Source organism: Gambusia affinis, linkage group LG19 (assembly GCF_019740435.1).
Source record: "Gambusia affinis linkage group LG19, SWU_Gaff_1.0, whole genome shotgun sequence".
Lineage (NCBI taxonomy): Eukaryota > Metazoa > Chordata > Actinopteri > Cyprinodontiformes > Poeciliidae > Gambusia > Gambusia affinis.
In genome coordinates this window covers 3,928,154-3,941,919 of record NC_057886.1, presented here as the reverse complement: position 1 = coordinate 3,941,919, position 13,766 = coordinate 3,928,154, and the positions used below count along the sequence as shown (strand labels likewise).

Genomic DNA, 13,766 nt, shown 5'->3' with positions numbered 1-13,766 from the left:
CCTTTTCAGCCAGAGAGAAGGATGACTGGTTTTGAGGCACAATTGTCAACATTTGTCCCACTGATACCATGGAAGATGACATCAGACTTTTCTGGTCATCAATAATTGCTGCCTCATCCTCTGAACTTGTGAATGCATAATAGTCGTCCCTCTTTGCCAATTCTGCTGTCATTACTATATTGTTGTAAACCACACATACGACAAAACACCACAATGTTACTGCAGCAGGAGAGGCTTCTGTGTTCTGTGCACCTTGAAGGGTGTGTGCAAAACCAAATGTCCTGCAACCACCTGACCGCATTGTTTGGTCAGGTGGTTCCGTACCCAAGCAGACTGCAGAGTTGGAACACTACTACAGTAGAAAACGTAAAGCTTTATTTTTCCCATTCTGGGCCCTTAGGTAGTCATTTGGTGTTTGAGTGTGTGGTTGCTTATCCGGTGTGTCTCTGTGTTGCCCTTGATATTCTAGCAGCTCATCCAGGGTGTACCTCGTCTCTTTCTGAATTGCCACTAGAGATAAAGTATCTTTCTTCATGTAAAGTCCCAATAAGTTGTTGACAGGCATTTAGCAAAATGACAATAAAATAAAGACAATTAAGTCGTTCTGCTTCTCAGAAAACAACTCTATGCATCTAACCAATTAGCTTATGGAACGTACTCCAAGAAAAACATTATTACCAAGGGACTTTTAACAAAAAAAAAAAAAAAGTACGGTACCCACATTAATGTGTGTGGCTTCTTTGTGTCATTGTTCACTGTTGTAATGTGGGATAATGGAATTAGACAATTGAGTTTTCATAGTGTAAGAATGGGAGGTGGGAGTGGAGGACGGGGGAAGGGCGAGAAAGCAAATGGATGGGTTTGTTGAGGACAATGGCTCAACTCAGCGAGGCTATCTGAGGTCTGTTTATTCTGTCCTTACCTCATGCTCTCACTGCCCACTGTTTGTTCAGACTTTTTTTCTTTTTTACTTCAGCAATTCAAGGAGAAGCCCAGGCAAGTCAAGTGCTCAGAACATGTATATTTGTGGAAAATGTGAAGAAAATGCATAGACTCTCTCAATGCCTTCTCTAGGTAGTTGGTTAAACATTGATGACTACAGCCAAATGAGCAACCATGTTCCACTTCACTATGTCACAGTGCAGTTGCCCTCTGTGTGTGTAATGCGGTATGGGCTCTTTGCACGTCAGCTTCCGCGTTCGGGGAAAAGGGGCTCGATCGTTTCAGATCTATTGACATTGGGTGTTTGTAGGGCTTGTCCAAGGTAACAATTAATGATGTACATCGATCCGAAGCCCCAACAAGTAAGCTGGAGAAAGGTTTTAAGATGCACGTCAATATTCTCGGACATTTTTCTTGTAAAAATGTGCTATTTGTGTATGTAAACATTTTTCATCCATTTTAGTGGACAATGTTTTTACCTTATTTTCAAATATATTACTTACGTTTATTGTCGTTAGTGTCAAAGACCAAGTAATGGGGGACTTTACGGTTCGGGCTTTTAGATTAACAGTAGAGCAGCACTGGTGTCAGAGTTCTAGTTCAGCTGACTGTTCAGGTTCAAAGTTCTTGCTTTTAAAAAAATATGGCCGTGTTCATTAAGGTCTCCGTGTTATTTCGTTGTGTTAGTTTTGCATGCTTCTTGTGAAGCAGGACGGTGTTTACAGCAGTGTGTAAACACCGTTGTAAACACCGTGTTTACACACCGTGTTTACACACCGTGTTTACAACGGTGCTCGGTTGTCTGGCTCTGGTCTGCTCTGTCGTTCCCATAAACTCGCTCTTTCAGGCTGAATACAGAAGTGATCCCATGGAAATAACTCAGGGACGGCTCCTTTACCTTCGTCTTTAGGCTGAAGAAGCTGCTCCAGAGTGAAGTGAAGGCTACAAACTTTGCAGTGCAGCGTTAGCTTTAACTGGTAGCGACGAATATTTACAAGCCACCATTTTCTTAATTCAGGACCACTTAGAAATTCATGAAAATTTAAAAGCCCATTATATTAGGAAGAGAACAAAGTGCATAGTATTGCCTTATTTGTGTCTGAAATACGACTTTGTCTTTTCTAGCTGTCACGGTAACTCAAAGCGGAATAAAGAGAGCCGCATTTGCGCATGCGGTTGTGACGGTCAGCGCCAGTGCTCCACACCTTAATGATGAGTCGACAGTAATAATCAACCTCAGCTTATTTGTGTCAAAGAGGTACTTTTCGGTGTATATTTAGATTTCTCAGGTCCATTCTTTTACTATCCTTTACATCAGAGGATGTAACTTATCCAAACTTATCCATGCAAGGCTCCCCCCACGCCCACATATGTACAGAAACACCCGCAGAAATTTGCCCCTTTAAAATGTTTGTGGCACTGGTAGCCTTTATTTTTAGGCAAAAAAAACCCCCACAAAAATTGCAAAGAAAGAAGGTGCAAGAAATCCAGCAAAGTTTAGCTGATTTCATGCAGAGCTAATGATTCATTTAGCTTCATGGCACTTCTGCCTTCTTGATGGAGAGAAGGAATGAGTCACCTGTCATGTCCATTAACTTGCCGACATTGGCGGAGATGTGATTCTGATCCCTTCTCTCGCCGTTGATGTCACAGCAGTCACTGTCCCACTCTCTCATCTGCAGCCCCTCACAAAGCTATTTATACTCTCTAATGGTGGCACAACTCAACAATCCAGAAGGGGGCTTCACTCATCCCCGTCGTGTCAGCACAACTTTTTACAACCGTTTTAGAGATAGAAACTTGTCTTATCAGTTCATATCCCTGGTTTCATCTGTGCTTCTTGTCCAGATTATGTGAAAAATGCCATCTTTATGGTAAGAGTCATCTAATGAGTGAGTTCCCACCAGAAGCCCGGTTCATGTTCCGCCGACCCTCACAAATGACTCAGCGTGAAGAAGTCGCCGCCCACATTCTGCTGCAGAGAGTGATGCAGCCGCTCAGACTTAGCAACCTTTTTCCCGTCTTACGTATAGACGTGACATAACACGAACCTGGTGGCTATAGATTCGTGAAATGACTCATCACTGAGGCAATTCCAGCAGTTATGTAACTCTGGTAGTTTCTCGGCATATGAAGAGTCTTCCTGTGAAGCAGACATCTGGACCGCCCCATGAAAATAAGCTGTTGTCATTCATCCGTTCATCTGCAGACCTCAACATTTCAACAGTGTTGCTTGTATAAGTTTACATCCAGAAGCCTCAAGTCTTGGTTGTTGTGAATTTTTGAAAAACCTTCTGCTCTGTTAATGAGACTACACTGACCTCTTGTGGATGTTAATAGTAATGCCTTTCTGTTTTTAAAAATGTTTTTTTATTTTTTTTATTTATGGCTCTGATGTTGTAATTGCGGTTGTCTTGTTTTTATTAGCTGTAAGTGAAAAATTATCATAATGAAATGAAAATATAGACTTTCAAACATCCATTTGTGTGTAATTAACCTATATAATGTCTTTCACTTAGTGATAAAGTTCCTAAAATGATGCAAACAAATGTGAAAAAGTTCTGATGAAGTAATGCTAAAATATGAATATATGTTGGAGAATAATTAGGATCCAGCTAATAGTTTGTAGACAGTACTTTAAATCAAGCTGGGCTTTGAGTGTCTTGCAAAACTTGGATCTCTTTTGCATTTTGTCATATTATAGCCACAAATCTGTGTGTTTTATTAAATATGAATTTAAAGGACCAACACAAAGTGCCCTTAGTGCAAATATTTAAGTGAATGGGGGAGGAATGTGTATATAGTGCGACAAAGTTTAAGGAGTATCATTCCTTTTCACAGCACCACAGAAGCTGTGTTTCCATTACAAAAAACTTTGTCAATATTCTGCTAATCTAAAAAAAAAAGAAAAAAGGAAAAAAAAAAAAACAGGTTTGTTTGCATAAGTCATTAAAAACATGCCGCACTGTCGTCCTCCAACTTCTTCCTGTCGTCGTCTTCTTCATGGTTTGCGCCAGTGGTAACATCCTGGTGGTTGATCATGTGACTCTAGATACCAAAAATGCAGTTTCCATTGCAGTTTTGTGAATATGGCAAACAAAACAACAACAACAAAAAGAAAACCACCTCATCCCAGCAACAAGACTTCATATTGAGAAACAAGAGGTTTTTCTAAATTGCCCTGTGTCCAATTAAGCAAATTTATTTCTTGGAAAAGTCTTATTGTGGGATTATATGGTCAATGGAAACGCAGCGACTAGTCTTTTGGTAAGCCTTTCATCTGACCTCATAGATAAAGATTATTTAGCCGGATCTCACTGAACTTTGAGCTGAAGTCTGTTAATGCTGGTTTTAACCCAAGAGAGTGTGTGTTAAATGAGCAATGTTGTGTGCTTCTGTCTGTAGCGTTAACTTGACTGGACATCTTCATTATGGCTCAAAAAAATACAAGTATAAGCTTATTTTAATAAAGCCAACACACCATTGAAGCTGAAAACAATCCAGATGTTCCCTGATGGGGACCAGATTCGATCCAAGACTCACTAGGACCAAAATGATCGACTTTTACAATACTGTAAATGCAACACAGCCTAAGCGATAAAAGATTAAATACTCCCGACTGTACAGTGATGTTGGTCTATAATTGGCTATGTTGTAAAGAAACCCCCCCCCCTAAAAAAAAAAAGAAAAACAGGATTTTTCAAAGAATATCTGTTGGTCCTGAATAAATACATGATGATAAAGAATCATAAGTATGAAAAAGATAAATAAATACGTGCTCTGCCTACTTGCCATGTAAGACTACTTTATGTCAAAGTAAAAATCAAAAGCATGTTTTGATACAAACACAAAGCGGAGCCCGAAAAGTCGGAAAGTGGCGAAGTTGGAACTAACACAAATATTTCTGTTGTTCTAATTTTCCCTGATTTGTTTGTGCTTGGACGGCGGCTCCGTCGCTAATCAGGATTCTGTTTGAGGTCTTCCACCACGAAGGCGTCCGCCATCACTCCTTATCCTCCGACAGCTGTCCGTTGATCAGGCCGGACTCCCAGAGATGCCACAGAGGAGCCTTCTGACCTCCGGCTCTGTGAACTTTCGCCTCCTGCTGTGAGATAAGGCAGAGAAAAGACGAGGCTTTAGAGCCGCAGATAAGCTACCGCAGCTTGATCCTCTCGATTTCAGCTCTGGCTCTCAGCTAAGCATTTGGAAAACATTCGGATATAATCGTTTTCTGTCCTTGTATGTGGAAGAAACACAGAATGGTGGAGCTAAGAACAAGAAATTGAGATCAAAGTTCATCTTTACTTTCAGATATCGTCGTGATTTTATTATTATTCTTTTTTTTTACCTGCACCTCCCCAGATTTCTTCTGATCCGTTTTAGAGGGAGGTGGCCAAAGTCTCTCCAACTTTCCCCTGGACTGTAACTTAACATCTGAAGGAACGAAAAAAGAAGACAAAAACAATTAAAGTTTGAAACTAATCCAAGGTTTTTGGCTCCTGTTCATATTACAAATGTTTTTTAGGCCTCTGTATGTTCAGCAGCACCTGAATTCCTGGATAGTTTTGTTAGAAAACGTGCTAAATTGAAATATTTACAACCAGCACAACCATTTTGAAGAATGGCATTATTTTTGGAGAGAATCTCACCGTAGACTAAAGGTTTGTTGGGAAAATGTTTACCTCCTATATCCCTGTATTATAGAAGAAAGGAAAATGATGCAATTCATTTGCTCATCGTGAGAATAGCAGTCATTTTAGAACAAGGCTACGTGAAGTCAAATTGTGGAAAATGTGAAGAAGCTAACCTCACCGTAAGCTTGTTTTGGGTTAAACATTCTGCTAACTGTCAAATGTTTAAATCTTATTTAGTTTCAACAAAAGAATAGGACACATTTGTCCTTTCATCTTCCACAATTCAATCAAAATTGTGGAAGATGTGAAAAAGCTAACCTTAGCCTAAGCTTGTTTTAGGTTGAACATCTTGCTGACTGACAAATATTTGAGTTTTATTTAGTTCAAACATAACATTTTTGTAATTAACTTGCTTATCCTTGGTACAGTTTTCATTTCAGAATAAGAATGTTTGGAATATTAAATGGAAATTGGTGAAATATGTGAAGCCGCTGACGCTAGTTTAAACTTTTAGCTAGCTCACAAAAATAGCATGGTTTGAAGGTTTTCTGTATGTTTAGAAGTACTGAAACCAAATATGGAAAACTGTGTATGCGCTGTCTGTACAGCTATGAAGAGATGCTCATTGATCTTCAGAAATTCTTCTTACAATTGACTAAGATTCCTCCAGATTCGTGCAGAGATCTGTCGTTTTTCAAGTTAGCCTGGTCAAAATAAAATCCTTCTTTATTCAACTAAGTCCATGTCAACACAGTCTTCTCCCTGAAGCTTTCTAACATGGGCAAACCCCAGTGCACAACAATAGCATAAAGATATTTACTTGTGTGATTAAAATCTGTTCTTACTATATTGCTATATTAAGTTGAAAGTAATAAACCTAATTTCTCCAAAATATTATCCTAATTACCTGAGTATCAAAGGAATTCTGGATTTTAAGAACCTATTACACATATGTATTTATTGGAGAGCTTCACTCATTTTAAACACAAGCATGGGAATGATTATATTCTAAACACAAAGTTATTAACCACAGAAATTGTAATGTCATTTGTTTTTTTTTTTGGAGCGCAGCAGTGGTGGTCAACTTTCATTAAGTTTAAACATTATGGTAGGATATTGTTAATGCAGTCTCACTTGTTGAGCAAACAGTTCCTACTTTAGAACAAGGTTGCCTGAGGTTACGCCACCATTTAGGAAGAAGCTGATTTTGACCTAAATAGAGATAATAGAGGCCATAGTCCTCGACACACCCATCCATAGTCTTCTTTCTTCCTCTCTCTGTTTTATTTCCTGTATTGGTAACTCTCAATAAAAGCATCTAATGACAAGAAAACATCTTAAGCTACATCAAATTTCTGTTTTCATAATCTCTGCGATGGACTGGCGACCTGTCCAGGGTGACGACGCCTCTCACCCGTTGACCGATGGAGATAGGCACCAGCTCCCCTCCCGACCCCAATGGGATAACGGTGTAAGAAAAATGGATGGATGGATTTTTATAACTTCCATAAAACATATCTTGCCAATTAAAAATATGTCCTCCAAAATATCTAAAGTATTATTGCATATTTGAACTCATCATTAGAGCAATTTAGTAGAACTCCTGCTACAACTTGGTGAGTTGTCAAGATTCGTTTGGTGTTTAGAAACTAGGATTCAAAGCACCTAATGCTTAAAATTCACAAATATCCCTACCTTGTCACACTTTTCCTGGGTAGCTATGCTGTCCATTAAAATGTAAATGTAAAGTAAAGACAGATAAAAGGCCTCCTGTTGTCACTCAGCCTGCTGGCAACCATAGACTCAGATCAAGCTTGTTGCTAAAATAACCGCCCTTGACCACAAGTGACAAGGAAGACGCCAAGTTTGCGATAAGACTCATTAGATAACACTATTTGATGTTAATGTAGAGAGGCATACATTGAAGAGCCAAAAGGCCTGGGAGGTTGGGATGAATACAAATCCCTGTGATTCTTAAACTAGAACCAGTCGACTGATTGTTGAAGCATTAAAGAAGGAAAAGTCCTGCTGTATAAACGATTATTTTTCTCAATTTAATCTGTGTATGTGCTCAGTTGATGAATGTTTTATCAAACACGTCACGCTGATGCAGACTGACCTGATTTAAGCGTCATTGTACACCGATGCTTTCCTTCATCTTCATTTTTGTGTCTGTCCTCCCCATACAGAGTGCACCGCTGTCTGCGCAGTTCTTCTTCTCTTTCCTCAGCCTCCCGAATGTCCTTCTCCACCTCTGGCTGCAGGGCCATGGCTGGGCGCAGCTTGAAGAAAGGGTTTTGGCTCAGGATGGGGGATCCTTGCCTTTCCTTTGTTTTACCCCTAGACTCCGCAGCAGAAGCAGAGGATTCGCTATTTATTGAGTCCATGCTCCTGTGCAGTCGTAGGTGCTTGTCGTGTTTTGAGTAAGGAGATAAGCGCGTTTTGTCATGAGAACCCCCAGTTGGGCTCTTCGATTTGAGGGTTTCTGGACTTTTGTCTCCTTTGAGGGTTGTAGAGTTGCACAGCCTCAGAGAGTGTGCCCTTGAGACAAGACAGGTCTTGAGGGAAAACGTCTCAAGGCTTCGTGTGCGCTCCAGAACAGAGGGGTAAACGGGACCCTTCATTGCTGTGGTAGGGAGCTTCCCATGCCTTGTAGTTCCCTCCATGCTGCCCTGCTGAAAAGCCTCAAACAGCAGTTTTGTCTCCTTTAGCTGACGGGCCTCCCCTTTGCAGTACTCCCCAGGAATCTTGCCCTGGTTGACCAGCACCAGCTCCCTTTGAATTTCCTGGCTTATCTCTTTCTGCATCTTTTTTTCAGAAAACTGCCACTGGCTTTGCTGGACGGTACACGCCTTTGTAAGGAGTGACTCAAGAGAAACATCTGTCTTGAATGGAATTTCCAACACATCCGGATTATCTGCAAGGTTGAAAACACCCCCAGCCCTCTGCAAGTTCTGCCTGGCCCGGGCCGCCTCCTGGATCTGTTTCTCCATTGAAGTTTCAGCAGCTGAAAATCGATGCCCGGCAGAAATGAATGGTATTTCATCGGGCATTTCATGAGGGCTGGGAAGTGGCAAAGTTGAAGATGGCAAGATTTCACTGTAGTCGTCCAAAGACTCGTCTGCATCTTTTGTGTCGATCTGCTTCTGCTGTGCCCTTCCTGGTGGCGTTGACAAAGTGGTCCTTGCTTCTGTGCCATTGTCCTCATTGTTTTTGTTCTCTGTCACATTTGTCCCCAGTTCCTTCTCCTTTGATGCACCCTCCTCTTCATATTCGTCACTTGTTACACTCTTTCCTCTAATTCCCCCGTTGCCAACCTCAGACCTAAACCTATCTTCCTCCTCAGCTTTTGCCACTTTGATAATCTCCTGGGCTATATTTGGAATGTCATCATGTCGTAGCTGGACCATTTGCAGACGCTGAAGCAGCTGCTCTCCCTGCTGGATGTCAGATGCTATTCTCCGGTTCCCATCGACCTGCTCAATCATTTCTTCAGATTCCTGTTCAGATCTCGTCAGAATGTTGTGCGAAGATCTGGTTCCGACATACTCTTCCTTGGTACCGCACTTGGTTCTTTCTTCTGTTCCATCATTGGTAAATTCTGATGGCTCTGAAGATGTGAAATCATTGATTTTATTGAGATCAGACATTGTCCGTGATAACTCCAAGTCTCTCTCATCAAGGCAAGAAATACCTTTGTAATTTTTGTCACATTCTTTCTCTTGATTAGTTGTATCCCCCGGGTTTTCATCCACGTCTGAAAATATTTGTTTGTAGTTTTCTTCTTCTTTCCATGGCTTTGGGCCATCTTCAGGCTCCTCATTTGATTCTTCATCCCCTGATGTGTTATTCCTCTCTGCTTCTCCGGTTTTGTCATGGCGTCGCTCCACCAGACAAGCTGAGTCATCCGTGGATTTTTGGTCTTGATAATCCATTGGTGTGGAGTTCATGTCATTGGAAAGCAATGTGTCATCCATAGACTCCATTGAGGGCTGCATTGTACTGGTTATCTCTTCATCCAGCTCGTTTCGTGCTGCCATTAACTGCTTCTCACCATGGTGCCTGTCTAAGCTGCAGGGATTAGCTCTTGTTGCGTCAGCTGCTTTGGTTGGTAGGGTCACACCAGAATCAGCTGGTGTTGCGCTTGTGCTTCCCTCTGTTGGTGACAAAACAACCCTGCAGGGTGGAGGAGAAGGGGGCTGGATGAACACATCGTCTGGCCCTTCGTCGTCGTCCATCAAGCTGTAATACCGCTTGACCTGCGCAGGAGCATCAGAATAAACTTCGGCATCATCTTGTGAATTTTTAAAGATTTCGGATGAATTTGTTGTATTTTGGCTCATGTCTTTGCAGTCCTGATTTATGCACCTACATCCATGGTTCTGGGAGAGAAAGCTTTATGAGCTGAGATATATTGTTGAAGGACAACTTTTAAAAACACTCAGAGGTTTATTGGTATTTCCCTTTTGGATCCAAGAGGCTGCAATAAAAAACAACATAAATTGTTATTGAGGTAGACAATTTAATTGTGCCAATAACTGGATTATTCTGCTGATATACAAAAGTTGGAAAACATTTTTGACCGTTCCTATAATAATGGTCATTGTTTCCTAAAAGTGGAAAACGACATCTTTAGGCAAAAAAAAAAAAAAAAATGACTTGGGCAAATATTTTTAGTAAAGTGATGATTTTGAACAGTTGAAACTTTGCCAGGTATGGTTTATTTCACGCATCTAGACGTCTACAATCCAAAGACAGTGTACAACATTTCTTTTAAATTACTTTCCCTTTAGCAAAGACCACAAACCACCAGTCAAGAGTTGAGATGCACGAGGTAGCGTTGTACCTGACGCCCTATGAAAGTTGTCACTAAACTTAAGACATTCATCTGTAACCAGACATTTACGTAAACATTCTATCTGATGTTAAATCAGAGCAAACTTTTCCTGTTTTAGGTTCAGCTAGGATTACTTAGTGTGTCCATATGGTAATGCAAGAATAATAGTTTTTTTTAATTTTTTTTATGACATTCTTCAAATGTAAAAGTTTGCATTTACTAAAGTGACTAAACCTCTAGGTAATGTGAGTAAGCCCAGATGATGATGCCGTGGCTTCGTAAGCTTCTTGAAGACTTAAAAGCAGGCAGAGCTGTGAATGTATTTTAAGGCAACACCTCACACACACACACACACACACACGCACACACACACACACACGCCCACACACACATTGCTTCCCTGTGTGACCTCATGGACAAATCAAAGGAAACCAACTAAGCTAGCTGGAGAAAAACTTTGGACCTTTGAAGATGTCTGAAGGTAACGAGAGTTTACCTGCAATGAAATTAAACCTGTACTGGAAGGCCAAACAGCCAGGAAGAGGCCATTTGATTAAAAAGCAGCATAAATGTCAGATTAGAGATTATAAATTAACTCAAACCATGATTTTTGGAGAAATATCCAGTGACATTATAAAACTACAGTAAAAGTGTTTGGTCATAATCACCTATTGCTACAAAACGGAGGAAAAGCGGAGACACTTGCTAGTTGAAGAGCTGTAAAGTACAGTGGTGGCAGTAGCATGTTATATGAGTTCTGCATTTCACAAAAAATACATTATAGGTGGAAATACTGAAGCAATCTCTCAATTCATCAACCGGGAAGTTGAGGCTTAGACACAAACATGTCTTCCAAATAGTCAGTGAGCATAAGCATGCCACCAAATGGGTAACAAAATGACTTAAGGGCAAGAAAATCAATGTTTTGGAGTGGCTCTCATAAAGTCCTGATCTCAGGTCCTTAGAACCAGCAGCACCTCAGATCAGGCCAGTAGAAAAGTTGATTTGGCCATGCCTCAAACACCTTTGGTAGGAATATCTGAAGACAGATTTCAAGAGGTGTGTGTGAGCAAGCTGACCAACAACCCAACACAGTTACTCTTGTTCTTTTAGGAGAAAGGGGCCAAATTTCAAGTAAATGGGTGTGAGGAGCCTGTGTGAGCAAACCCAAAATGTTTGACGCAACTCATACAGACAAAAAAAACAACAACAAAAATAAACAAAACAAAGAAAAACAAAAACACAACTAGAAATAATTTTACCTGAACTAAAACAGAAAAAAATGTTTAATTATTGTCTGGCATTGAGAAATCAAAAGGTTTTTATTATTATTATTATTATTATTTTTACATAATGTATGTAAATATGGTTTTATGGATTAATGAAGCATCAAAGCAACTAAGAATTCAATTAACGTTCTGTATTTATCTTGGTGCACAGCTGCGGTGTTGCCCGGGTGACATTACTCTGCCACCGTGTCCGAGTCCTCTCAGTTGTGCTGATAAAGGGAAAGAGTAATCGGCTTTCCTCCGTCTGTCTAAACAGAGGAAAGCTGTGTGGACATTGTCTGCCTGACTGGCTGGCCACTCAGAGTCCAATACTCTATTTGGTGATTCATGTAGGTCCAGTAAATAAACTGATGTGGGACATGGCAGTGCTTTAACAGCTCTAATCGATCTACTCTGCTTGGACTAGACAGAATTTTATTTTCATGCTATTAATCAGTATACATTGAATCCGATTACCTTTTCTGAATTTTTTTTCTTTAAACTGAACTTGTTCTAGGCTAATTATGATTTACAACAATGCAGATTTGAAGCAGCTGGTCTATATTTACACCTGCACTGAAGGATTTAAAGCCAGTTACACCGCACCTTTGGATTATCAACAGTAGTTCACCGAGCTCTTCCAACCAGACATTAATGCACTTTAATGAGCTTAACCTGTTTACATTTTATTTTTACAGAACATTTTGTTTTACTGCATGAAACCAGTCATTTAAGATATCATATTTGAAGTACTTTTGTGATTTCAGCATTTACCATCGTGGACAGCTCTCATGTTTGTTTGTTTCCCTATGTGGAAGTGTATTTTCTGAACCTTTGCATCGATCTTAACTACACATAATCTAAGCTTTACTCTAAACCGACCTAAAGCTAGATTCTTAAAATGCGACTCGATTTTCCCCATTAGTCGCTTCATATTCGTGGTGGATCAAACTGCAGCTCCTTTCCTTTGGGGTCCCGTCCGGTTTTGGACCTGGTCATGATCAAATCGAAAACCCACACAATTAATCTGTCAGTACTCATTTTGGGAAAAGCAATGCCTTAAGACTTGATAAAAAAATGTTGCTACTACTTTTCACATTATTACAAAAACAGTGCTGTTCAAACCTAGACAACAAACGCATTTAAAAATTCATACTTTGTGTAGATTTTAAAGGAAGAGACCCACCTGACAGAGCTGTTGTCGTTGCCCGTGTGTGGTAGCACCTCGATGGAAATATGAATGATCAAGGTGATCTGCTTAGCAGCTGTGTCCTCCTGTCCTCTGTGTCATGCACAAACGAAATCCTCCTCTTTGAGCAGCAGCTTGGTTAAAAATAATCCAGAGCAGGAGCAAAGTTTATGGTCTACAATTCTAGTGATGTCAAATCTGATTAAAACGTACCAGAAGGTACGTTTTAATGCAACTCCTTCACAGAAAACAACTCAAATACTTCAATATTTAAATAATGCAGTCAACATGTGGAGCACTTTTCTGCCTCAGATTGTGTGCTGGAAGAAAAAGTTGCATCCAGAAACTCATGCTGGGATATGCGACTTCTCAGTTTGCAAGCACAATTTCATGAGAGTTTCATTGGGGTCGTACACAACTGATCCACACAGGGTGTAGAACTGTGAGTCAAATGGAAAAAATCATCGATGGCTTCTATTGTATTTTACAAGTTTAAGATTCAAAGTGCAGTGTTTAGCTGAAAAAGTGTGAAATGCTTATGTGGTCAACCGCTTTTGATATGGCCAACCCTACATATAAGCCGGGTCAGGTCATAACAGCTTTATTAATCCCTTAAGGGGCAAGTTGTTGCCAGCCAACTAGTCTGTATAAATGAAATAATTATAACTATACGTAAGTCTGAACCAGGCCTCCACAACTGCAGTTTACAAAACTCAAATTTACCATAAACGACATAACAACAAAAGGAGGAGTCAAATAAAGGAACTTCTGCAGTTACTTAAGACAATCATTCACAAGTCTAATAACTAATGCGACGTGCAGTTTGGAAGGACTTGGTTATGCCACATTGGTGAATAATTTTTGTGCATGGCACCCAGTTACACAGCAAAAAAAGA

The 13,766-nt window shown here is 40.2% G+C and overlaps 2 protein-coding genes across 2 annotated transcripts in view; one reads left to right on the top strand and one right to left on the bottom strand.

The window, feature by feature from the left end:
* Window positions 1-13,766, top strand: part of plppr2a (phospholipid phosphatase related 2a) — a 109,902-nt gene that overhangs the window by 9,391 nt on the left and 86,745 nt on the right. The gene's annotated exons all lie outside the window — the stretch shown is intronic.
* Window positions 1,790-13,691, bottom strand: LOC122821426. Its single transcript, XM_044099335.1, has 4 exons — window positions 12,868-13,691; window positions 7,696-10,056; window positions 5,291-5,376; window positions 1,790-5,047 (listed from the first exon to the last, which is right to left on the bottom strand). Exons 2-4 carry the CDS (start codon window positions 9,917-9,919, stop codon window positions 4,946-4,948), a joined length of 2,412 nt encoding a protein of 803 aa, XP_043955270.1. The 5' UTR covers window positions 9,920-10,056; window positions 12,868-13,691; the 3' UTR covers window positions 1,790-4,945.

Coding starts and splice junctions, on each gene's coding strand:
- LOC122821426 (XM_044099335.1), bottom strand. CDS start 9,919: ATGAGCCAAAATACAACAAATTCATCCGAAATCTTTAAAAATTCACAA. Junction 5,377..7,695: donor TACAATGACGCTTAAATCAG/GTCAGTCTGCAT, acceptor TCGTTCCTTCAG/ATGTTAAGTTACAGTCCAGG. Junction 5,048..5,290: donor AGAAATCTGGGGAGGTGCAG/GTAAAAAAAAAG, acceptor CTTATCTCACAG/CAGGAGGCGAAAGTTCACAG.